Below are 27,818 nucleotides of genomic sequence, written 5' to 3'. Positions count from 1 at the left end.
TAATGTATAAAATATTTCAACAGTAGCGCGATTCTGTACAGTCGGTACTGACGAGTATCGAAATTTTGACATTTAGAATGTACTGCCAAAATATTTCCTACAGCACCCGCTAGAGGATGAGATTTTCAAACAAAATTTCTCGATGACAGGTCGGTTGTCGGTAGTCGATAGAAGTAGAGAATCGAGCTACAGGTCATGAGTTTTCCATACCTGCCTTTAGACGATATAGGTGTAAGCCCTAACATGAAAGCCTCTGTCATGCCGGGAGTAGAGCGGTGCTTGTGACCAGCCATAGAATAGGTACCGGCAGTATGAATGTTTGAAAAATCAAAAAAGTTATGAGTTATAATTGAATATTTTGTAATCAGTGCTGTGATAATTATGTTAGAGAACCCATCCTATGGTTAATGTACTTTATTACTTAGGTACTTCATAAAATGTGTTGCATTTATCTTTTGTAAGGGATTCATGCTGCATTTATTGACAAATAAGCATTATCACAGACAAAGCCACAGGAAAGACTAGTATCCCATAATTCCCTGGTTTCCGAACAGTACTTAGCAGCGCTCTCGTTTTTGCGGGATTCGTTTTTAGTTTCACTTATGTAATAGGTGAAGTGGTTTTAATGGAAATCGGAAAAAATATTTGTGTGCAATAGAGGAAAATGCCGAACTGTTTAAAAATGTAGGTCAATTTATTTGTTAACTTTCGTTTATTTTTAGGTAAAGTACTTTTAACAATGGCTACTAACTAAAGCAACGGCGATAAAATAGAGAATCTAAGTTTTCTAGCTCCCGTTATGGAGGATGATTGATACCGTCTACCAGCTCTAACCGTCCCTAAGAATGAAGAACCTTAAAATGTCACTTTTGGGTCAATTTGTCGGTTGTCAATGTTGGATAAAAGTAATTGTCGTTGTAACTCTTGTTGGTGCCTTTGAGTCGTTTTGGGTCGAGGCGCTGGGACCGTGCGGCCTGAGCTCCCACTTACTCTATACAAAAAATCCCAACTGGTCGACAGTTCCAATGACCAGAATGCAGGCATTTACTTGGCCCAAAAATTATTTCACTGCCACATAACGTGGCAATTCTGCCAGCATTTTGGGAACGTTCACAGCGATGTGGAGGAGAAGTACGACGTGAAGTGCGCTTCCCATCCTATATTCGTTTTTTTTAATATATTTGTATAAGTATCCTATTTAATGCAGGTTTACCATAGTTTCAATAATATTGGCATTATTCTTTACTGAAAAAAATAAATTCGTAATGATACGTCCGAAATGTAACAATCCACCTCTTTCAGTGCAGCTGTAAAATCAGTGTATTCCTGAAAATATTTTCAGGTCGACTCTCTCGACTGGGATCTTAAACGCTGTCTACGAATACCGGGCCATAGCGATGTAACTACGCCAGTTGTCACCTTCTCGTATTACCCCTACGGGCGCCAAACGTTTGGTTCCCAGCTTAGACAAAACATAGTTAATTCGGCGCTAATTGTAATTTGCGATCTTAATTTGTTCTAAAGTTTAATTGCGAAAAAATGGTCATAGAATCACAATTGTATTGTATTGTGTTGCACGTAGCATGTCTTTTTCTTTAGGCTTTGCCTATCTCTATGAGTTTAACGTGATTTTATGTATGTAAGTACGTCTTATGTACGGAAACGTTCCTGCTAAAGTACTTGTGACTGGGTCAGGTAATAATATATGTACAATATATTAAAGAGAGTCCCTTACGAGGCTCTAATTTTGACATAAAAGCACTTATTAAGGGTCGTAATATAATGAACTGAAAGCGAACAGAAAGGGAAGCTATACAGCACCAGGCCACCGGCCATTCCTGTAAACGCGATTGCGATTACTGCCTTGTAGATTCGATTTCCTCATAGAATTTATAGGATCAGCGGGTAGATGAAATGATTCCGTAATTTTTAAACGAGATGAGGTCACTTCGATAAAGAAGTAAAGGCATTCTTAGTGCTGAAAAATGCTTCACATTATTATACTTAACGTTGAAAAATGTCTGTAACACACTCGTAGGTATGTTTCAAAAAATTAAGTTAACCCAATGTAACGTTCTTTACAAAGCTCAAATATCACAAGAAAATTTTACTGTGAAGTAATGTGGAACTCTACGGTATTTACGTTCGTAACGTAAGTATCTCGCGTTTCAATATTTTTATTGTAAGCCGTCTGTCTCACATAGTCATACGATGGGAGAATATCAATTAAATCTGCGTATCCACGTAGAGTAGGCGTTAGCGGTAAGACCTAAATTTTTGTCTCTTCAGTTACAAAGAAAAGCACCAACATACCGACTCTATAAGCCCAATAGTCAGGAAGAGAAGAAGAAATCAGACAGAACAAAAAAATCATAAGTAGGTACAGGCTAACACCACGTGCCTCGGACACTCGAGGTTTCGTGAACTGTTCGACCAAAACCTCTTTCCTTTTAGAAACCGTAAGTTGAACAGAGTAAATGGCGTAGCACATGACGCTTGCCTGTACTGTACTGTACTGTAATGTATTTGCTTATATTGTATCATTGGTGTTAAAAATACAATGATTGATTTTTGTATTGATTTCCTCAGTCATGTAATTTTTACGCAAGTGTAGAGATTGGAAATGTGCGTATCTTTTCAAATAAGTAACGAAAGATGCGGCTTTTCATAAACCTAATTATTGTAATGTGCTTACAATTCCTAATGCGTGTAACAAATAACAAAGCCTTTAATTGATACTTATGTTTTATGTTACGCCTACGCCTAACCTTTAGTCAGATATTTGGTAAGTATTAGCCAATATTAGCCATGTTTAGACGATAATCTCCATCAACAAGCCCTGTACCCCCTCGAGTCCTGCGGCGACCTGTAAGACAAATAAACATATCATATAGACTCGGCCATAATAATTATTGTTTTTTTTTCAATGGTGTAGGCACAGATGGTCACGTAGGTGTATTGTTATCATTACGGCAGTCTCACCTGTCTGTGACCTAATTATTTTGATTACGTCAATTCCTTACCATTGCTTGTGAAGGGGCATAAGGTGAACTCTGCCGGTGTCTTTCAATGTACGATCTTTAAGATATTCCGGCAAAAGTCATCGATTTTACAAAACTAATCCATCACTTAAAATTATCTGGAATCACGGATGCCTGACCTTACGAACAAAAGCATAACCAGCCCTGAAATAACTACTTATGTTTACCTAAGTATCTAAGATGACACAAATATATTTTAATATTTTTCTTGTCATACTTCAGTCTAATAAAACAGCTCATCTTTTCGGGAGTTCTCAAATCGGCCTTCATCAAAGTTAACGTCTTTGTAAAAAACAAGTGGCTGTTGTTCCATGTTCCCAATTCTCAATTTCAGCCAACGTAAAAAAATATTTTTTTTTTCTAAAAAAATAGTTAACAATTGTAAATACTTGACCGTGAAACAATACGCTGAAAATATTTTGAGTGCCTAGTGAAAGTAAAATAAGTGCAACGAGTGAAAATCTGAAAAGCGAGAGTTAGTAAATAAAAACAATTTTATAAAATTTTCCGACATTGTTCTCTTTCATAAAATTGGGCGCGCGTTAGCGTTCACTCTACAGTGGCTTTGAAGTTCAAATGAGATGGCAAACGAATTTGATATTGCATTGACACATAATTGACACATACACGACTTACAAACGATTTGATCGTCAAACGAAATTGATTGCGTGGTATTCGCTCTTTGTAGATACTTACGTGTTGTAGGCAACTAGGCAATAATAATTTATTCTCTGCATATAGGATTGTAGCTATTCGTGTTTTGAATGCGAATGTAATTAGTCTGTATAAGGTTCACTTTTGCTAAACTACTGACCGACTTATATTAAGATTAAATTGCAGGATGATAGTGCGGATGACAAAGCCTGGGACGTCCATTCTAGATGCATGAATGATAATTAATTAGGTAATACCTACTTTTATTCATCTATTTTAAATGCATTTTAATTTATTTTTCCACATTTTTTAGGTACGCTTATTAACAATAAGGGGAACTGCAGCATATTTGGAACGTTGTTTTGTTTTGATTATTTAAATAAAGCAAAATAAAAAATGCACTAAGGTAATAATTAAATAGGGCAATTAAACAAAACAAGAACCAGAAATCTTTTTTGCCGGAAACACCGGAAGCGTGAATTTCCTTAGGATGTACCTACATAGTTAAAAATGTAATGGCATACATTCTACATTTCAAATTCAAAAACGATTGCCAAATGCAATCTAACAAGGACACATTAGATTTTATAAAATTGTCATAAAGATTATCAAAAATTGCATTTGTACCGAAAGTGTTCATAAAGTAAACGATTCATTCCTGTGGAGCTGGTAGCCACGAATGTGAAATACCTACTGTTTTTATTATCGTATGCTGAGATATGCTGTGTTTCCTCTCATAATCATATAACCCTGAATTATTTACCCCCAGTTTCTGAGTACATTTAGCGGTAGTTTATTTATTCAATTGAGTTTTTTGTACACATCACTACACCATGTAACACATAACACATGTCATATTTTCATGGATTCATAACTGCTTGTTGTCGTATAAATGTAGGTACCTATTAGTCTATGGACCTCAGTATCTCAAGTTCTCACTCTTGTAGAAGGTCTCCTTTTCGTCTATGCTATGGTAGTGGGGTCAGCCTTCCTGATCTCTCTTTTTCACTTCGCTCTATCCTGGACATCGTCTTCAGAAACCTCACACTCACTCATGTCTTTTTGCACTACTGTTTCCTACCTAGTTTTGGGTCGTCCTACCGACCGCGGAGAGAAAGCTATAGTGCCTTCTTTCCTAAGTACCCAGTATGCTGGCCTCCTCTTGACATGGTCATATACCTACCTAAGCTTACTCTGCCGTCGGTACTCGTTATGGATATTGTCGAGCCTGGTCACGTCGTACATCCACCTCCGCATCTTCATTTCGGCAACTTGGATGGTACGAACATTCGTTTTTGTCACGCTAGCTCATGGGCAACCTTTAATGAAATACACCCACCAATATGTATGACGCGCATAGACGCGCGAAGACGGCAAAATTATGAATTTTTAATCTTATCGCCATCTCTTCTATAGCACCTTAAACAGAACTTTACGAAATATCGGAAAACTTAAAACGCTAGATCTATATTATCAATGAATTAATTATTTTGTTTATGTGCACATTTTCTAATTAAATTTATTTTATTTAAAATTTGCTTAAACCAGCGGTGAACAAATAAATTATAATGCGTAAAATGAACTGTATTTTTTTTACCTGTGATCAACAGTGACACATTGACAGTAACTGTCAATGTCATCAAGTTATACGTCAGATTCCGTTCCGTTACTTGCGAGTTACGGCACGTGTTATTAGAACTCAAATAAAGTCAAGTTGCATAAAACTTCGTACTAGTCCTTGCCGCTTCTTGATTCATTCATTTCATTCCTATCAGATGAATTCGTAGAGCGGTTGTGTTTATAAAACTTACATGAAAAATATTTTAAATGAGGTCGTAAGATCAACATTAGTTGTTACAGACAACTCTTTTATTAAATGTTTATTATTTACCATTACATCAGTGAAAGTCACTGTATTTACACCGGAATTGAGTTAAACTGATATTAAATAATCAAGTAAGTTTTTTGCTTAGTTTTTGTGTCATGTGGTCGAGTATTGTTGTTCAAAAATTAACTTGTTTCGTTGTTTATTTTTGCTGACTATACTTCACTACATAGTTTTGTATTAAAAAAATGTTGTTCTACAACTCATTAGAAGGTTGTTAGTTGTTATTAAGTTTCACAATATCATTCGTCTTTATATAATCATAAATGTAGCTAAGATGAGGTAAATTACATAAATGTACTTATGTACTTACTTATCAACTAAACTTTTTACTTAGGTACATTAAACCATTTCTAAAAAAAATATTTAAAACACTAATTCAAATCTTATTTGCATTGCGTATATGCATAAAAAATAATTAGTTGGTTCACTAAGTTTTTCTCACACATGTAATATTATGAAGGTTATTAACTCATGTACAATGATTCAATTGTTTCATTATTTTGTTTCAGCTTCCAAATGTTTCCTAAAATGAAAGTGAATAAAGACTTGTTGCCTATTAAAGGGCATTTTTTCTTCTTTAATGCTGGTAAGTTAAAACTTTTTATAGGAAGAAACCCACTCATTAATCTTAAACTTTTTTAACTACTTAAAAAAGATTCTGTCAATGTAATCCTACCTCATGCCTTACAATCCCAATATCAATGTTAAACCATAGTTGTAATACTACTAATATTTTTATAGGCTGAATTGAAACATTGATATGTTCTTGAATGTCACTTGAATATTATTGATGTATTCATTTACACCTACACACATAATAAAATAAGCAAACAGATACTTGTTTGCAGACTAGAAGTACATCAAAATATTATCTCACTTTCATACAGTACATTACATACAGTTCAAGAATGCAACTAAGCATTTCCTATGTAAGAAATCTGATCCGTGAGAAATTCCTTGCTTGGCATTACTTAGAGTAGAAGGTAGACTCAAGCTGTACATTATAAATTCTTTCTATAATATGATATCCAGCCAGGTGGTTAGCATATGTGATCCATATAATATTTGCTTGCAATGCAAATCTCAGGAATGTTTTCAGATAAAGATGTTGTATCTAATGTTTCAAGATATGTTAGTGAATTTAAATTCAAACTAATTTGTATTGCTTGTTCTGTAATGAATAATTAAAGCAATTCCTAGCTGTGAATTTCATTCAGGGCATATTGATTAGTACCTAGTTGTTGAGTTCACTTTGATGTAGTAATGGATGTCTTTCTTATGCATTTTGAGTCCCCAAACCCCTGAACTGGACTATAGTACAGATTTTTCATGCCTCAGAGCCGTTGTTTATGTGCCTGACCACTGACTGGTTGTGTCTGTTTAGATTTCCCACTGGGAAAAGAGAGTAAGAGAATTGAGAGTGTACCTATGTAATGTGTACACACCTAGCCACTATAAACAAAGTCCATGGTAGTAGGCTGTTTTCGATGAAACTTACTGCCATACTCAAAAATTGGGCAGGAGGACATTATCATTATTATTATTAATTCGAGACTTACAGATTAATTAAAACAGTGATAGTAATTTAAAGTATTATTTAAAGGTACTGCACCACTAGTCCCCTACCTATCAACATATGCACGGCAAGCAGGATTTTCATCAGCAACAGTGGGCCTAATATACACAGTTCTACCATTATTTGGCCTCATAGCTAAACCTCTATTTGGTGTAATTGCTGACAGGTATGTTCTTACAACAGGTTAATCTGTTTTATTGGTGTTTTTATCTGTTATCAAGTTATCTTAATCCACATTTATGATATACAATAGATGGCTAACTTCTCTGATTATTGCTATAGGTTAGGTTAGGTTAGGTTTCCTGGGCTTTTTCCGCACTTAGCCTCTTAAATGGGCCTTTGTGCGTGTATCTACCCTCTCTCATTGTTGCGTTGATTCGCCCTCACTCCAGCCATCCTAGTTCTTCCCAGAACTTCAGTAGCTTTTTCAAGTTGCTGCAGGCTTCCTGGAGTGTTGGTGTCAATATTTTTGTTCGCGCTCGTTGGTCCGCCACGCTGTTGCATTCCACTAGTACATGTTGTGGTGTTTCCTCTGCCTCCATGCATCCTCTGCACAGAGGGCTGTCCGTCACGCCTATTGTACATAGATGTTTGTTTAGGGGACAATGGCCGGTTAGGATTCCTATTACCTTGCGTATTTTGTCCCTTTTTAGACTGATAAGGTTGCGGGCAAGATTCTTAGGTGCCACCGGAACTGCAGCCTTAGTTTGCCTGCAACCTTTGCTGTTGTTCCATTCTTTTAGGTGTTTCGCTTCGGTGTTTCTGTTCAGCCAAGATTTAATTTGTGCTTGGGGGATAGGCAGTAGTGGTTCCGGTCCAAGTACTGTTCCATTTGATCCCCTTTTAGCTAGTTCATCAGCTGCATCGTTTCCCATTGAATTGCTGTGCCCTTTGATCCATTGCAGGGTAACTGTGTTCGTACGTGCAATAGCCTGGAGCGCATTATGGCATTCCAGAACAAGGGCAGATGTTATAACGTTATTTTGTAAGGCTTGTAGCATGGATGCACTGTCCGAGACAATTTTTATTTTAAAGTCTCTGACATCTCTGGCTGCGACTGCTTGTGCTGCCTTAGTGATTCCTATACATTCTGCTTGGAAGATTGTATTTAGTTTGTCTAGGGTGGCTGATATTTTGATATTTAGATCGTTCGAGAAGACGCCGGCTCCTGTACCAAATGCGGTTTTGGATCCGTCAGTGTATATCCTAACTTCGTTGATGCCAGAGTCATCTTTAGATTCCTCTTTGAGTTGGATATTGTATCTTCTGTCAAAAACGTGGTGACATGGCGTTTTATCTGTAGGTGCATCGAGAAGTGGTATTTCCTTCAAGATACATTGCAGAATTTTGGTGTGTGTTGTTTCTGGGTTCTGCTGCCATAGCCCGTTTGCTTTTAGTCTTAAGGCAGCCGCTTGTGCCTCCTCCTGTATAACCAAATCTAAGGGCCTGAGGTTTAGGAGGTACTCAAGTGCATTTGATGGAGTGGTTTTCATGCATCCAGTGGTGGCTACACATGCTAGGCGTTGTGTGCTCTGGAGTTTTGTTTTTACCGTTGTCAGTTGTGTTCTGGGCCACCATACAACTGCTCCGTAGGTGATAGAAGGTCTGATAACTGATGTGTATAGCCAGAGTGTTATGTTTGGGTTGAGACCCCATTTGTTACCAACCATTCTTCTACACTGGCCGAACGCTATGCAGGCCTTCCTAGTTTTTGCTTCAATATGACTCGCCCAATTCAACTTGTTGTCAAGAACCATGCCCAGATATTTCACTTGAGTTGACAGGGTGAGTTTGGTGTTAAATAGTTTTGGTAGTTCGAGGTCCGGTAACTTCCTTTTGTTGGTGAAAAGGATAAGTTCTGTTTTTTTGGGGTTTACTGATAGTTGGTGTTCTTCACACCAGTTTTCTATAATCTGAAAAGCTGAGCGCATTATTTTGCATAGTACGTTTTCAGCTGTCCCATTTATCAGTATTGCTAGGTCATCTGCATATCCAATAGTAGTGTACCCTTTTTTGTTTAGACTAGTTAGGAGGCTATCAACTACTATGTTCCATAGAAGCGGTGAAAGGACGCCTCCCTGGGGGCATCCTCTGACCACTTTTGCTCTTATTGTGGTGTTTGCCACTATCTGTACCGCCCTTTTGCTGACTAGTTCAGTGATCCATCCAGTTAGGACTGGTTCTACTTTAAGTCTTTGTAGGGCATGTTTAATGCTGTTGTGCATGGTTTTGTCAAAGGCTCCTTCTATGTCTATGAAGGAGGCTAGTGTTGAGGCTTTGTTTGTAAAGGCCGATTCTATTTTGTGCACAACCTTGTGCAGTGCCGACTCTGTTGATTTGCCTTTTCTATACGCATGTTGTTGGGGATGTAGTGGGTTGTTCTTTAGTACTCCATCCCTTAGGTATATGTCTACAAGTCTTTCCAGTGTTTTTAAAAGGAATGATGTAAGACTGATTGGCCTGAAAGCTTTGGCATGAGTGTAGTCCTCCTTACCTGGTTTGGGGAGGAAAACTACCTTTGCTTCTCTCCACAATTTGGGTATGTATTTGAAAGCTATACAGGCTCTGTAGATTGGTAATAGGTGTTTTATCGTCTCGTCTTTTTGCCATTGTAGTAGCGCCGGGAAAATCATGTCTAGCCCCGCTGATTTGAATGGCTGGAAGCTTTTTATGGCCCATGCCATCCTATCCGCGGTTACTATTTTGTTGGCGATTTCCCAGTCTAGGGTTGTTGGTGTGTTGTGGTGCTCGTCTGACCAGTCAAGGCCTGATGTCATCAGACAGCCTGGAAAATGTGTTTCCAGCAGTATTTCACACGTTTCTTTGTCGTTATTTGTGTAGGTGCCGTCTGCTTTCTTAAGAGTGCCCAGAAGATTCGGGTTCCCTTTGGAAAGTATTTTCTTTATTCTTGCGGCTTGGTTTGTCGAGTCTATGTTGCTACAGAAGTTGTGCCAAGATTCCGTTCTTCGAAATCTGATGCGCTTCTTATAGTGTTTTTGTGCAATTTTGTATTTGTCCCAGGCCTCAGTAGTTCTGGTGTTTTTTGCATGGTTAAAAAGTGTCCTGAGACCCTTACGTAGGCGTTCAAGTTCCGGCCCCCACCATGAACTTTTCCCGGGGTCTTTGGATATTGAAGTGGGGCATGCGGAATGATAGCTATTCAGCATGCTTTTGGTTAAAAGTGCTACGTTTAAATCTATATTATTAGTACTGAGAGTGACGTCAGTTACTGGTCCGTCACTTAGTGCTTTAGTAAGTAAGTTTGTGTACCTTGATATATCTGTTTTTCGGGGGTTGCGATATAGGTCAGGGTCTTTTTGCTTGTGTTGAATTTGAAAGCACACGCGGCGGTGGTCTGCCAGTGATGGCTCGTTTGATACGTGCCAGCCCGCAATCAGATTTGCAGCCGCGTGTGTTGCCAAGGTGATGTCTATAATGGTTTGATACCTTGAGCTTACAAAAGTGGGTTCAGTGCCCCTATTTATAATGTTTAGGTTTGTTTGAAATAGGTATTCGGCTAATGACTCACCTCTTTTGTTGGTATCCTTACTTCCCCACAGAGGATGGTGTGCATTACAGTCTGCAGCGATGATCAGCTCCCAGTCTTGTGTTTCGCAGTGTTGTACAAGTTCGGCCAGTTCTCTTGTTGGAGTTTCGCCGTCGCTCGGCATGTACACTGAGGCTAAGACTAGGGTTGTGTTATTTTCTGTGTGGATTGTCACTGCAGTGAGGTCTCTAGAACAGAATTGGTTTAGTAGCGTGGTTGTTATGGTGTTGGGCATGAAAATGCAGGTTCTCGGTTTGTCGACTGAGGGTTTTACCAGTAACTTACCGCAGATATTGCTTAGACCGCAGATTTTGTTGTTTCTGATCCACGGCTCCTGGATCAGGGCGACGGTCTTGTTGTTAACCTCCAGTGCTCTGCGTAGAGTGGCCGCCGCTATTTGTTTGTGCTGGAGGTTGGTTTGTATGACATTTATGTTTAGGGGACTACGGGCTACGCAGGACGTCATCTTCGTCACTGGTAGTCCCCTTGTTCTGCTGCGGCGGGTCTGTCTCCATCTCGCTCGAACCCTGTTGGGGAGCAGAGGTGGACGGCTCGGGACCGGATGCGGCCCCCTCCGTTGACTCCTCCGTCGCCGTTGGTCTGCTGCTGCTCGTGGCTTGTTCCTCCGAGGTGAAGAACCTGATGTAGCCACTCCCAGACATGTGCGCTACTCGGCGATCACGGTCCAGGATGGCTTGCTTCTGGTCCTCAGGAATTCCAAGGATAAGATGCACTATCTTCTCCTTGGAGTTCACCTCTTGTGGTTTGTCATCCACCGTCATGTCGTAACACTGCCAAGAGTCTACTTTGTACCAGGGGTTCTGGGCACAAAGGACTCTCTGCAGTGTAGCAGCTTCGGTGATGCGGGTGTGGATGAGAAGCCCAGCCTTCAGCTTCTTTTTCATTTCTGACTGCTTTATAACAGTCAGAGTGGTTCCGGGGACTGGTGACGCAATGTTCCCTAATTCTTTGCCCAGCCAGTCGAGAGCATTTGTGTCCTCACACCACATCGCTAAAGCCCCGTCCAGAAGGAAAGGGCGGCCGCGGAAAGATGGAGCATGTACACTCGGAGACGGCGGAGCCAGTACAGCTTGCAGGATGCTATCATCGATAGCTTCCCTCAGCTGATCTGCCTGGCTTTGCGAGAGGTCCCTAGGCGGGACGGTGATAATCGCTACTCGCAGATGCGATTTGTTCGCATCCGCGTAGCTCATCGCCCGCTTCGGTTTCGCGTCGGTTTTCGCGCGTTTGGCTTCCCCTCTGGGAGACTGAGTATCGTCCAGACGAGACCGCTTCGAAGAAGCGCGCTCGTCCGGACCATCCCCAGTCCCAGACTGCTCCTTTTCAGGTGCAGTGGGAGCCGTCGCAGCGTTCCGCCGACCACGAGTTCCTCTCGGTGTCCGTCTCTTACTCGACTTGCTGGGTGGTGGTGGTGGTGGTGGTGCTGGTGGTGCCGTTTTAGGCTCTCCTGAGGTGGAGGGCTGAGGGTCGCGCTGCGTTGCCGCTGCTGCGGTTGCCGTCTCGGCTTGTGTTGCGTTTTTGGGCTGAAGGTGTTCCCTTCTCGCGCGCCTGTTGGGGCGACGGCGTTCCGGTAGTTCCTTCAGCCTTTGTTTGGATTTTGCAGGGGCGGTAGGTTCCCTTTTGCAAGGTCGCTTATGAGCGGCTACCGTCCACTGCGAAGTAGTCTTTATTCCCTTTTCGGGTGACGAGGAGATGGCCTCGGCGAGGCCAGAGAGGTCCAGGCTTCCGCCTGGTTTTGGGCACAGTTTGTCCCCCCCAGAATACGTGGGACGGACCGAGCTAGGCTCGGTGAGGGATTCTCCACTATCAGTGGTACCCTCCTGGGGTAATTTTCTATGCGACTGTGCGTTCATTATAGTTTGAAGGTTTTTGTTTGGGCGAGATTGGCATAGGATGCCAGAAGAAGAGGGGAGAAAAGAAGAAGAACTCACACTACCCGCCCAAGGTAAGTGTGGTACAATTTTTTGGGGGTATTTGGTGCCCCAAGGCTCTGTGTGCCTGAGTGGATAATGCGCCGCCACGGTTCGGCTATGCGGGATTGGTTTAGGGATAAGTGGGAAAGGAAAAGGTTTGGATATAGAGTACCGGCCAGAGGTTTTTGTTGTGCCAATTACAGAGGGTAATTGGCCAATAACGGGCAGCAACCTCGGGAAGGATAGTCCACTGGCCTTGTTTAGGGGATCTTTGCGACTTGCGCTACTCCCTAAACCATTTGCTAGACCCGGCATCGGACAGATGTCGGGAGTAGGAGAATCATCAAGCATTGTGGTAATGCTTGACCATTCCCCCGCCCAATTATTGATTATTGCTATGTGTGTCTTCGAAATGTTGGCGCTCCATCATGCATATAGGGCATGAACGACGCATAGTGGGATAATACTCCCAAATTTAATGTTATTAGGAATATTTATATAGTTGTAAAATGTACCTCAAAACTTATTTTATTTAGCTTAAACATAATTTTTCTTCTCTTTCCTATACAGATATAAGAAACAAAAAGTAATTTTTATACTATTCCAAATATTGACTATACTCAGTTTTTGGGGTATCTATGCAGTACCACAGAGAAGAAGTATGACTGTTGAGTTGGACTGTGATGATGGGTTTACGGTTCTACAAAGTTGTTATAAGACAGAGGGTGATGTTGAGAAAAATAAATGTAAAGTTGATATATTAAGTAATGAGGGTGTAAATGCTACTACAAATTGTCAGGTAAGTGTAAAAAGCATGTTATCTATATCGGTCATCATGTTAAACATTTCGATAGATACCACTTCCAAGGACATTTCGAATTCAGTAATTACAGATATATCGATGTTGTTATCTAATTCTTTCACCTGTCAAATTCTATGATACAATGTACTGATAGACCATCCCAATAGATAAAGTGATATCAAATGTATAAATATAATAATCTCATAGTTCCTTTCATTAAGCTTTACCAATACGTATCTAGGTATTTTGTTTTCTTCAATCACCATAGAAATACTCACTCCTATCTTGTTGCGCAGTTTTCATGTTGTATGAAAATAGGAATTTATTTTGACCCTGAAATATAATTTTAATCAAATTAACAGGCTTCATTTTGTGCTCTCAATAGTTACTTCGAGTGAGAGACTTATTCTAGATGATTGTAAATTACTAAGTAGATATACCTAGAAATACTGATATAATTTTCTTTGGCAGATGACCTGTGATATGACATCACCTAAAATGTGGCAGACGGTATGTCTACACTGGAACATACCACAGTACTGCTACAGCAACACTGACAACATAAGATACTCAACAAACCTCAGTAACATTACTGTTAAAAGCGATAACTGCGTATACATGGCTGCCGATAGCGTAGTTATGGATGGTGAGCAAATCCCTTAAGTTATACCGGACAAGTCTTACTTATCATTTGCTTCTATTGTAGCTGTTTCTTTAATTACTCTTATATTAAGCCCCACTTCACTATTGAAGAGGTACAGTAAAGTATTTAATTTACAAAGTATTAAACATGCTAATGCTGAGCTTGTAGTACAGTCAACGTCAAAAATATGTATACACCGTCCCATTTTCAATCATGCTTTTTGTGTGACAATATTATAGGATTATTGCTATTGGTTAAGAAGCAAAACGAAGTAATTGCAAAATTATACTTTGAAGTTAAATTCACTTGTTACGATACAATTATCATTGATGAAAATGTGACGGCGTGTACATATTTTTGACGATGACTGTACATCGTTCTAGTTTTATCAAATCCTTATAGCTAATTCTCTTGTACTCCTCTGTAAAGTACTTTAAATATTTTCATACAATCCTATTTGAGAGCTATAATCTAATTCGAATTGCACGGAAGTAAGGATCTAATCAGCTAATAACGGCTGTAAAATAATAGCTGAGCGAATAAAACAAAGAGAATTTATTGTACCTTTTTATTTTACCTAATCAATTTATTGCTCACGCGATTTCTGTTGTTTTATCCACTCTTCTATAGCGTTGCTACACTGTTTATCTAAAGCGAATGATTTTATACATTTCTGGAAACACGTGCTTTTGGTGACGGCATTCATGACGTTTTCAGGTGCGAAGTACAGTCAACATTGTCGCCTTGGCTCCGGTTTTGTGGACGTGAACGAACCTTGTGCGGTAAAGTGCAATAACTCCAAGCTGGCGGCTGCTATAGCCGATCAAAAACTCAACATGACATGCATTGATAAACAATTGAGTTACAAGTTATGTCCAAACCACACAGACCAGTTTCTAGATGTAGCTAAAGATACAAACAGTAGCAGTTGTGAGGTAAACAATCTATTTATTGAATACATAAATAATATGGAAAAGAAAATATTTACTTAAATAGAATTCATTAATGAAAATAGTTTTCTATTAGTACATTATCCTCAATTTTTTATGTTAATTAGTTCCGTGTCGGTGTTATAATATTTGAATTTTTCCCGTTTCCATTTTTAGCCGTTATCCTGCAACGAACTTGTATTAACCTTCACTTTCCTGATTTTAACTATTACCCAATACCAACGCATTAGCAAAATTTCTTTCTTAAAAAAAATCGTTTTCATTGCACTAACCTAGGGCCAGAAAAATCAACTTACTTAAGTTAGCTGTTATCCATATCTAAAGGATTATCCTCTCTGAAAACCGGTTGTTCATATATTCGCCCGCACCTTAACATCATTGAATGTAACCCCAATACAAAACCGGGGAAATCCCAAACAAATATTATAAGGTAAACGTTATCAATAAGAATAATATTTTCTATACAGGCTTCATGTGACCTCGACGTCAACGCTCCGTGGCGATTGATGGAGATATGTGATTGGTGGAAGGCAGACGAAGCTAGCTACTGCCAGCCGAAGACGAAGGCTGGGGAAGAATTCCCAGACCATTTGTCTTTCACTGGTGTTATACCGCTCTCTAAAACGATTGCTGAAGGTAGCTGCGTTTACATGCGATTAGGTCACGTCGAAGTACCTGACGGCAATGGCGGTGGTAAGAACCTATTAAAATAATCTATGGATTACTATTTAAATACTGCACAATTATGCTTATGATTTATTTGGCCTACTTAGATCAGATCGTTATTACCGTTGTTCTGTCACTTGAGCCAAACAGCCGACACGACAGTACGCAACATTTCTCAGTACCTAAAGCTGTATGTTTTAGCGGAATCTTTTTTGATATTTTCATGTTTTCGCTAGAAAACGCTTGCAGTTTTGTACTATAAATTGACCATAATAATTGAGTAAACTTTCGCTAATTCACTAAATTGCACTACGATCTTAATCTCTGCATATAAATAACTAATAATCTGAATATAAATATTTTTGGACAACTCACACACCTATGTCCTTTCTCGGGTATCAAAATATCTCCATACCAAATTTCATGCAAATTGGTTCAGTAGTTTAGGCGTGATTGAGTAGCAGACAGACAGACAGACAGACAGAGTTACTTTCGCATTTATAATATTAGTATGGATTTACAACCAGGCTTAGAAAAAATAATCGTGCTCATCACACAAATATTGGTCCCGGGTAGGAATTGAACCCGCCACACGCTGCGCTACGATTATTGGCTGCGCCAAACATGCAAGTTATATGTTGCCAATCTTACATTTACAAATCAATATACATAATTCAATATGTGGTCTTTCAATTAATTCGAAATGAATCGCATTTATTATGGGTTATCAGCTTCTTTAGTCCCGAATTATCAACATGGAATAATAAATATTATATACAATTTTATTTTTGAGCGCTTAAGATTTAATTGATTTTTATACAGTGTAATCTTTGTGGTCGTAATGTGCGTCATTCCCACATCTGCTTTAAAATGTTAGAGTATTTACAAATCATTCTCTAAACAACTGACTGCTTCGTTTTGAGATTATTACGTGATTTCAATCCGACCCATTCGCGGAACATGAACAAGCTTATCCTTGTATTATGTCATTTTATCTTAGTCCTAACACTGCGGTAATAAGGAAAACGTTAATTTATATCGTTTGATATATAAATATGTACATAGACATGTTTCTCAGACTGTAAATAAAGTCTTACAAATGTTAGGTATTTTTGAGAAAACCCGCAGATAAATACGTTGAGTCATATTCGGTAGCGACCTTGAGTTTAACTTCATCATTACGTTTATGGTGCAATCTTAACTTACGCTATCTGCTTCCTTTTTATATTTTTGACAGAGACTTAGCCGATGTTAGATGATGTCGCGTAATCTTTTCGTTACTTGCACGAAAATAGAGCCTATTTTACGCAAGGTATTGTGGATTTGTTTAGAGCTAGATGGTAGAAAATTAGGCAAGGTCTTTGTTTTTTTTTCTAGAGTTTGATGGCAGAAAAAATGACTCCTCCTTTTTTATGATTGCGTAAGGGTAAAACATTTTTTTTTACTAGCCATCCACCTGCGGCTTTATCCGCGTCGATATAACCCATTTTTCCAAAAATCATCTCTTAGCGCTCCTCTACACTTCCTAAGGAACCTTCATCCTCCAACGTTCTGCGCTCAATAGTTTCAGATAAGCGTTGTCCATCAGTCATACACTCAGTAAAGGAAGAGTTTTATATTGATTGATAACTATTACTAACAGATTACAACGACAAAAACCCATCCAGTGGTATTCTATACTTTTAGAGATGACAAACATCTTCACTTGTTAACATTTTTATTAATCTTCTTACAGTGACGATTCACCAGCCAGGCTGTGCTTCGGATACGTATAGAGTTAAAACTGAAACGTTCCAATCAAGCTGCAGTATTACCTGTGATAATGCTATGGTAAGTATTAAGCCAATGAAATGACATACAATTAAAAATATACCGGCGTAAGGCGGCGGTTTGCAAACACGAGACCGTAACAATCGATTACCGACAACCGGCTTGTCATTCAGAAATTTTATATGAAAATCTGATCAGCGCCTCTGACGGGCGTCATAGGAAATATTTTGGCGGTACTTATAACTACTTATACTAAATGTCAAACTTTCGATACTCGACAGTATCGACTGTACAAAATCGCGCTACGGTTCATATACATTGTCTGAAGTCATGGTCGCGGTTTCATTTGTCTCAGTCTCCTGACGCTGGCGCGGCGTGACGCGCGACTTTTTTACCTGATTATACACTCTACACTCATTAATCTCCTAATTAGGTTAATTTCAACATCACGTCTGTCATACCTGAAGATATAAGCAAGTTTCTATAAATTGGAATAAAATTTCGCTATTGACTTATTTACTTACTTTGCTAGGCCTAATAGGAGACTATTCGCTGTTTACTAGGCATACATTTCAGACAATATTCCATCAGAAATTCGGAATAAGCATTACATAGAGGCCCGGATATCGAACCCAACATATCGTGATCAGTAGTCATAACGTGCACTGCTCTTCAAACCACATTCATGCCAAGGTAGTCACATTTTTCCTTCTATTTTATCTTGAAGCGTATTTCCATTGACGCCTTTTCGAATACCTAATAGCGCGCCTCCGAAGTAAATTGCGATTTAATGCCGCGCGATAAGGTATAATTAGTTCTGTTTGTTATTATGGCTATGTACTGGCCTAAACAAACAAAATACGTAGCGCGTAGTAACATCAGTCGCTATTCTCCTGATCGTAAATGTAGGTAGTTTATTTAACATTAAATTATAAAGGAACTCAATCATTTAATGTTAAATAAACTACCTACTTTCACCTTGTTTTTTGTTGAAAATAATCTCAACAATAAAAATGTATTGTATTGTTTTGTATTTTGTATTGTTTGTATTTGCTCTTTTTTGTATACTCTATTTTTTATTTATGCAAGAAAATAACTACAATTAAAAATCTGTGAACTCTACATTCGCACGTACACAACACGTACTCTAGCGTACACCTCCTTAGTTTTTTACGTATACGCTCGTATACCGTTAAAAACTACATAATATTTATTAAACAAGGTATCTCAATCTATACATAAATTTATACTTAGAATAGAACTAATGGAATTAAGAACTAATGACGTTATTTTTTTTAGTAAAGGCCTTTAATATAAATTAGCAAATAGGTCTTCAGATTGCGGGTTCGTATTTCACAGTAGCATCTCGTGCCGTATTATAAAAACAAACGAGGTAGCATGACGAATACGCAACAGAAATAACAACATTTCAACATGATTTCTTTTATTACAATTTTAAATTTGTAGTATTCAAAAGCTAATTTAAAAATGTATTGTTTTCAGGTTAACGAGTTGATAGAAGCGGCTACGGATAGTAGAAAGGACACTAGTAAGGAGTATACTCCTCACTTCTGGACATTCTTCCTTTTGATGATCACGAGCTGGGTCGGACAGGCTGTAGTGGTTACTTTTGCTGATGCTATTTGTTTCAATCTATTAGGTACGTAGAATATCACTTATTACCTCTGTGGAGCAAGTTTGGAGTTGGAGTAACCGCAGGTCTAAATGTTTTCCTAAGAATATGTTGAGATAAATTCTCAGTTAGACTGAAACTAGACTTAACATCTTATGGTTATACACCTGAATTACTTCTATCGACTTGTCGGGTTCTAAAAGTGAGAGAATAGAGAGTGTAGGTACATGAGTAAAGTACAGCCACTTGATCACAAAGTTACTCCTGCGCCGATGATGCCTCCGTGGCGCAGTGGCTTACGTCGCCACGCCGCTACCATTGTGCCGGGAGGTCGTGAGCTCGATTCCCACACGGAACAATTATTTGTGCGATTCACCAATAATTGTTTCGGGTATTACATTGTGTCCGTTGTTTGTATGTTTGTAAAAGTCACCGCGACACATCAGCAATTCTTAGTGCGGGAGTTGTCTTTTAAAAATAAAAAAAAGATGAATAACGGTCAATATTCTATCAGTCAGGCCTTTGCTATTAATCGCCGTAATATTAAATTACTATTTTACATTTCAGGTGCCAAAGTATCTGACTACGGTAAGCAGAGATTATGGGGCTCATTAGGATGGGGTATATTCTCATTGTTGACTGGCGTACTTATAGACTTATTTAGCGACGGTGCCTTCAAAGACTATACGATTGCTTTCGTACTTATGTGCATTTTTATGCTTGGAGATGTCGCCGTTTCGTGTTACTTAAAGGTAAGATATTCGTTAAAATTCTGTTTATATTACTATTGAAAGTGGTGGAACCAGAAGTATGGTTTAGTTAGGGAGCCTTATGAGAATGGCGTTGCAATCCCACACGCTTTACCATGTGAAAATTATACTTTTGAGGTGGTTTCGACCCTTTTACCGCATAAAATCAGGATCTGCTATAAGCAGTTACCAGTTATCGATATTGGTATGAATTTACTGAAAAGAAAACATTTTAAAATATTTATTTAAATGACTTCAAGTTATATGTTTTACTATTTACAGACTGACTCTACGAAGATGTCAATAAACATTTTGGCTGACGTCGGCACTCTGTTATCTTCACTACCAACAGTGATTTTCTTGCTATGGACCATAGCCGTTGGTATGTGTACTGGACTCGTATGGCAATTCCTCTTCTGGCTCCTAGAAGACATAGCTGGCTGTGAGGAAACAAATTATAACAAAACTCTCCAAGGATTGGTCAGTGCGATACAGACGTTTGGTGGAGAGATACCTTTTCTGTTTGTATCTGGTAAGTGCTATTGTTAATGTATTTTAGAGTCTAATATGTAAAAAGTAAGTATTACTGCTATAAGAAGATGCAAGGTTTATAGACTGTAAGCTTTTTGCAGGGCTTTATTAATATCGACTCAAATACAACCAATCTCTATTATATTTACATAATTAAATCAAATATCCTATGACTTGACTATAGGTTGTGTATCGTAATGGAGTCCCATCCCCAAAAGGTAAAAACGGACCCTATTACTGAGACTTTGCTATTATGTCTGTGTGTCATCAGGCTATATATCATGAACATGACAGTAAGACGATTAAATTTTTAGTAGATGATGTATAATATCTATCAATATTACCGCCATAACAACAAACACTTGAAAATTGTACTTATTTCTTTTTGCCGTGTTAGTTAGTCCAACTCGCACTTGGCCGATGTTATTTTATTTTGCAATGTATAAAACTCATACAACTTAATTTTTTTTGCTATGAATACATTTTAATTATAGCACTTCTATTACAGGTCACATCCTTAAAAGAGTGGGTCATATCAACATGATGAGTCTGGTACTGCTGGCTTTCGGTATTAGATTCATACTGTATTCGTACCTGACTAACGCGTGGTGGGTGCTACCGATAGAACTGTTTCAAGGCATCACATTTGGCATGTTCTACCCAACGATGACGTCATACGCCAGTATTGTTTCACCACCAGGCACTGAGACTACTGTACAGGTATAGAATAGTAAAGATAACTTTTGCTGTGGGATTTTTTTATGAAGTTTTTAAGACTTGATGTATTGAATATTACTTATGTTCTTTCAGGGTTTGGTCGGCGCAGTGTTTGAGGGAGTCGGTACTGCACTTGGCAGTTTTGTAGGCGGTCGATTATACGGCATATACGAAGGCTGGATTACTTTCAGGATATTCGGTATCGGAGCCCTAATTTGCTGTGTCTTCAATTGGCTCGTATTCTTCTTGCTTAAGGATAGAATCGCCCAAGCGGGAGTACCGTCAGGTAAACATAAAACTGATGAACCCAAAACCATTGAAATTGAACAGAAACCTGACGAACAATCGTAATATACTTAATTATATATTATTTACAACACTTTACTTGTTAGTTCTGTCTTTTGACAGCAAACATCACATGTTTTTATAATAATTAATGAATTTGATATTTTTGTAATTGTACAAACTAATCGAAAGTTGTTTTCCATTATTAGTAATTATATGAACGAATGGCAATATTGATTATTATAATAATACTCAGTATTATGTAGAATTTAGGCAAATGTATTTTTAATAAATTGATCAAGAACTGCTGTCGATAGCAAGCAATAACGTAATTATTATATTCATATATTTTGGTGATGGGTAGAAATATAATACTTTTTTTACGTAATATATTTATATTTTTCTTTAATATATAAGAGGTGCTCGTGAATATTAATGAAATACTGTAAGACCAATTCGATTATTGTACTTATGGTCTTCATTTCTAATGTGTCGATCTATGAAAAATCTTAGCAAATATTATTGGCTGTGTTTATCGGATACTTTTTAAAAAAAGACCTTCGAATTTTAGTTTATAAAGGGTGCTTCTTTACTTGCAGTATTTTAAAATTAAGTTTATGCCATTTCTTGTGATTATTTTATGTATAGTTTTTATAGTATATCCCTAATCAAATCGAATATATCGAAACAACTCGCAATAATTTTATTTGGAATGTGCTTACTGTCCATTCTTTTTAATGGACTTATGAGATTACTTGTACAACATTCGTAGTAGTATGATATTTATATTGACTTGACTCAGTCTTGTTTGTGCCATATTGTTTATTTTATTCACGTTGTGACTGCGTTATCTTTACCTTAAAAAGGTTCTTTTTTATGTTGTTTTTATTTATATTATTGCATTTGCTGAATTTATGTTAGTTCGGTTCAAGGGTAGTTTTAGTAGAAGAGGCGTTATGGCTTGTTTACTTATGATTTCATCTGAGACTTCTTTCTGTCGCCTACCGATTGTTTTGTATCAGTGAAATCTTCCATTGTACTTAGATCTTTCTGTGTCGTCAATTCTCTACAAGCTTGTGGCTTCTTGCTTAATGTTTCTGAATGAGTGAGATCAGTCCAAACATGTATTCATATGTATGGACAAAATACAGGGATCTCGTCATGTTATTCAGGCTTTCTTTTCTTATTGTCTGGCCGTAATCTTTACATTTACAAACGTTTACTGCTTCAGGAAAAGTCGTATTAAAGTTAGTTAAGCTATTAATTGATAGCTGACTCCATTAAAGCTGGATTTCGGGCTTATTAGTTCTTCCGACTGATTAAACTGAACGTAAAAGATGTTGTACTTACCGTCAGTCATGAACATAGGTTAAATGATTTTTATTATTTCCAAACCCATACAATTCCTTGATTATGAGTTGTTGGCATTTGTACTTGTCCACCAGCCTGCGGACACGCCATTATATTATACGTATTAGAATACGGATTACTCTTTAATAGTATAAGCAATAGTTTTAGTGCATTCAATTGTCATTTTGTATTTTTATACTCCATCTGATGGAGGTTTTATTATTATAAATATAAACATTTAACTTTGAGCATAATTTGTGTTTATTTACGAATACCCCTGGCTGTTGCGGATTTGAGAGATAGTTTTCTTATTTGAAATTTTGGTGTGTTGATACACATCTACGTTTTTCTTTGAAACAAACGTATTTTTTATCTTTTGAATTCGGTTACTTGGTTGTGATTGTCGATTTGTATGGCGTCAGTCGTTGATGCTTCGTGATCGTGTTCTGGATGTATAGGAGCGAGTTTCATCGATCTTGGAGTTTCTACAATTAAGGCATTTGTTCTCAATAGCGATGGAAGCAAGTAAATTCCTAATTATTTTGAATACTTATGGCTATTAGTATTACATAGTCCTGTTTATGTCATGTATTATGATGTCTGACATTGTACGTCCCCTTATATGTTTATGTTTACACAGTACCCTATAAACTTTGAACGGATTCTGTGTTTATCCACCGGAGCTTTACCGGAGACCTGATACAATGGCATAATTCCTTTAAAACTGTATAATACGCTACATTTTATTGCCTATTAAAAACAAAACTGTGTCGTATATGTGTTGATTGAGTATCAATTTGCTACCTACCTTTTGTAAATAAATCTTTTATTTTACCTATATGTCAAGATACTTATTAGATACTACCATAGTGTCGCCATTTGGCTTAAAGTATAATAGTTCATGCCATTGTTCAAGCTATCATATTTGACGATATAGCTTCTGTGAAAACCTTAAACGGTCCACGAGATACTTCATTAATGTGTTTTCGTTTATATTTATCGTAAATGTAATAAATGTATTTAATGTACCATGTGTTATTGTTAACAGGTTATTCGTCAGTCATCCGCTACGAACAACCAAACGACATGGTGTATATGCTGGAAGACATGAGCGATAGAAAATCGTGATATGTGAGATAAATATAAGTAAAATACTTTCCTGTAAGTGGTATGACAGATACTATCGGTAACTTTCAGCAGAAATTAAATGTATAAGTGTGAATGAAGCGAAGAAAGTTTGTGAGCATTGAAGGAGTAGTTCTTTTGCATTGCCTATGTCCGTGGAAAAAGTGTCTTTCGATGTATGAATAAGATAAGAACTACTAAGACTAAAATTGGTCGGAAGACTTGACAAATATTTTTTAAACAATATTTTACGCAAATTTACTGTTTGAAAATTATTAATATTACTATGCTGTCTAATGTAAAACGTCTTAAGTCTGAATTTTGCAATCAGCAGCTAAGACCTGCCTTACTATACTGCCTATAAGATAAACGTTCTGATTCTTGTGTTCATAGGCACTACGGACAGTATCAATTCGATATCTGTGCTACTTAGACCGTATCTGTGGTTAGTTTACTTACTATAATTATAACATTAGGTATTATACTTAAAAGTGCTCGATATGTTGTGCTCGCAATAACTTGTTATTTTGTTTTTTTTTTTTGTTATATGATGTCTGTGATTAGATAGATTTGAAATAGTTTATAGAGCGGCTTTTTTTTGTTTTTTTTTTCTTTTATATTGAAATGGTTTATTTACACAATAAGATACCTGCTTAGTAATTCGCCGTGCGGAAGTCAAAGACATAGCTATGAGCAACGGTGGTACTTTTTTACTCACTGATTTAATTTGTGTTTTGGGTACCAGGTGTTAAATGAGATTTGTAACAATTTTACTTTCGTACTTATATTTTTATTTCGTTTTTTTGTTACTAGAATTTTATGTCGTGCTGAAATAAGTCGCACATTGTATTTATAGATTTAGGAAGACATTGCCAAAAATGTTTATTTTGTATCTGTCAATAGGTGACTTGTAATATATTTTTGTTATTACATAGGTGCAGGTATTCTCTTACGATTATTTAAGTGTAATATAGCTTATAAATAATTAAGCTTGGCACTTGTGTTGTTGGTCGATATTGAACCTGCTATATGTACCTATAATAGAGTACGGAAATTAACGCCAACACGCATTTTACCTTAAAATGCCTAACGTTTCGCCGCAAATTGCACTCGCCGTGGTCAGTTAGCCTGCGACCACGGCGAGTGCGAAGTGCGTAATGCGTGTGCGCGCTAATTCCTGTATCCTATTATACATTAAATGTTACGGGCCTGCTATAGTTTGAATGTGTCACCTCTACTTTCTTACTTAAAACATATAATGTTGTACTTAATATTAGACCTGCTTTATATCAATAGAGGGGTGATTGGGTATCTAGTTCTATACTCTATACATTATAGAGTTGCACTCTTTAGTTCCTGTTTTCTGTTATTATACCTAGTATTTATTTTATTAGATTGTAAGTTACATTGTTGCTAAGTATAGATTTATTTTCAGGCAGCTATTGTAGATACTCGGCTTCAAGGCCGTTGATTCATTGATATAGTGACTTGAAGATCTATTGTGAGATTAGATTCAAGTCATGATGACCTTTATTCTATTCAGAGTAGCGGAAACAAAACGATAAAGACAAACTGACTGTTTTTAGTTTTGTATCTTTCAATAAAAGCGGTAACCAAAATAAATTCGACTTAAGTCACATAAGTTGTCAGCAAGCGTACTAGTGCATTTAAATAAGATTAGATTTCCTACAAAAGAACCACGCACAAATCATGAAGTATTTACCTTTTAATTCGATATTAGGGTTATTAAAAATGGAACAGCATAGACCCTGCTTTTTATTGTCAGTTATTTTTTGAGAAAGTGAATTCTTAACCAATTAGACTGAAGTGTATGGGCAGAAAGTTGTCTGTTAAAATTTACTGCATTTGTATGGCGTAACTTGCCATAGAGGCATCGTATATTATATTTTGCCCACGGACATTAGGGCCCCCGTATCCTGAAGGCCCCCGGTTCTCGGGAACCGTATAATTGATACGGCGATAGTTACGCCTCTGTCGCATTTCCCTATTTTTGGTAGCCCTTTGCTGATGGATATCTCCAACAAAGTGCTCGATAGACTTAAGTCAAATATACTGCCAAGACTTTTTAATTATATTATTATTGCCCGAATCAGTTGTTTAAGTCCGTCCTTATTAACATCTCAATGAAACTTAAAACTAACTAAGTCTTGTGCGGTTGTAAACTCAATAGGTACTTCATTATTTGAATGAAGCAAATCATTAAAGGTTGTATATCAGATGAAACGCTATTTGGCGGTTTTTTTCAAACATGTCTGAAAGGGTGCTATGGCAGAACATTTCATTGTGTCTGTAATATTTCCCATTTAAATATGATTTCTGTATTTTCAATCGGAACGGGAGAAAGCTTCCTAACCAAACCGACAAAAACTCGGTACTTACATATAATAAATACCTATTAGGTACAGAATGTACCTACTTCAAGCTTCACAGTAGGTAAAGGTCTCTAGTAGAACGTTATTAATTGATAACAAGGGGACCAAGCAATTTGAAGCAATTGTTCACGTGTTAAGCATAAGCACGCTATGTGTCGACATTCGACATTTTATCATCTTATTAGGTACTAAAATTTTAATTAAGTATATCATCCCGGGGTGACAACTGGGAATTTTCTTCCTGCTTTTATTCCCAGTTGTCACCCCGGGAGACAGTGTTAAAGGGGACAACTGGGAGTATACCTTTTAAATGTACCTTTTTATACATTCAATGTATTAGTATTTCATTAAAAGACAGTAGTTATAGTAAGTATTTGATTTTTAGTTCACAGCACTTAGTTTATAAAATTGGATAGGAGCACGAATGAAAAAGGTGTACTATAGAGGTGGGTAGATAGATATTGGGTAAAGCAATCTTCTGATCTTGGAGGACTGATATAAAAAAAATTGTATGCAAGTTTTCCTTATCTTGGTACATTTTGATCTATGTACTTATTTTTATTTTCCTATCAACAGCTCATCATTGTATTATGTGTCTAATCTTTAATTTATTTAGAGAATCATGTGGTTAACTTGGGTCAACAATAAACTATTGTGAAAAAGGATAACTGTTTTTATTTTGTCCTGAGTGTCCGAATGCTCTATCGCTATTGGCGATACAGACAGCACCATTGCTTGAAATTATCCTGTCTTTGCATCTATGATCTGCGCGAGTTGTTTTGGCAGATTAAAAGTTTAAGGTGTCTACAGACAGACAGTAAAGTTTCAGTACCTATGCGTCAGTTCACTCAAGTCACGGCCAAGTGTTATGTGTCTTACCGTGAGGTAGGTAGTTATATCCACGAATTGAGTAGGTACAGTAAATTCGTATCAGCGATAGCTATAGGTACTGTCGTTATCACTAATGTGAGGACAGTAGTAGACGGGCGTCAATACTTTCTCCTGAACTCTACGCGCCCAAACCATGCTTACTTAGTGCAATCATAAACGCTTTCACGCACAATGGGGTGCCCACGCACCATCAGTGTAGCAGCAAGGTAGTGGCTATGGATCGTCTTAATGATGAGAGCTAGGCTAAAATCTTTTTTATAGGTGTAAGAAAGCCTACCTATCTACCTATAATAAAGTTTTCCATTATTTGTCTTTTTAGTCGCCGCCCCGCGCAAAAATACTTATACGCCCACTAAGGGCTGGTTCCCCCGTTAGGAACGTATGATGTAAATTCTAGATATCTTCTTAATCTTCCATTCGTTTCAAAATTTCGTTACTTACGAGTCTTGACGCACTAACAATAATTGCGTCTGCAGAAGATGTGGCATTACCCAAATATGAAGGTAGGTACCTACATATTTGATCGTCGCGGCTCCAACCAGAGAAAAAATCTTCAAACCTCACAAGAATCTCATAAGATTCAAATATTTTAAATTATAAGTCAAAAGTTCATGAAGAACTTAATCACGTAGTCTACTCTTGGATCCAGACTATATCTACCGCACTGTGATCG

The 27,818-nt window shown here is 37.6% G+C and overlaps 1 protein-coding gene across 2 annotated transcripts; it reads left to right on the top strand.

Moving 5' to 3' along the window:
• Positions 1 to 5,432: 5,432 nt before the first annotated feature.
• Positions 5,433 to 26,940, top strand: Sugb (Sugar baby transporter). 2 transcript variants are annotated; one of them, XM_076134686.1, is made up of 14 exons: positions 5,433 to 5,651; positions 6,093 to 6,169; positions 7,187 to 7,325; positions 13,211 to 13,439; positions 13,914 to 14,088; positions 14,803 to 15,020; positions 15,503 to 15,728; positions 17,437 to 17,531; positions 18,975 to 19,131; positions 19,672 to 19,856; positions 20,136 to 20,385; positions 20,893 to 21,104; positions 21,195 to 21,387; positions 23,785 to 26,940. In XM_076134686.1, exons 2-14 carry the CDS (start codon positions 6,100 to 6,102, stop codon positions 23,862 to 23,864), a joined length of 2,229 nt encoding a protein of 742 aa, XP_075990801.1. In that variant the 5' UTR covers positions 5,433 to 5,651; positions 6,093 to 6,099; the 3' UTR covers positions 23,865 to 26,940. The 2 variants fall into 2 exon arrangements, with proteins under 2 accessions (XP_075990801.1, XP_075990803.1); XM_076134688.1 differs by lacking the exon at positions 7,187 to 7,325 and having other exon boundaries at positions 5,435 to 5,651.
• Positions 26,941 to 27,818: the final 878 nt, after the last annotated feature.

Source organism: Anticarsia gemmatalis, chromosome Z, assembly GCF_050436995.1.
Source record: "Anticarsia gemmatalis isolate Benzon Research Colony breed Stoneville strain chromosome Z, ilAntGemm2 primary, whole genome shotgun sequence".
Classification (NCBI taxonomy): Eukaryota; Metazoa; Arthropoda; class Insecta; order Lepidoptera; family Erebidae; genus Anticarsia; species Anticarsia gemmatalis.
This window is presented reverse-complemented; position numbering and strand designations above follow the sequence as displayed.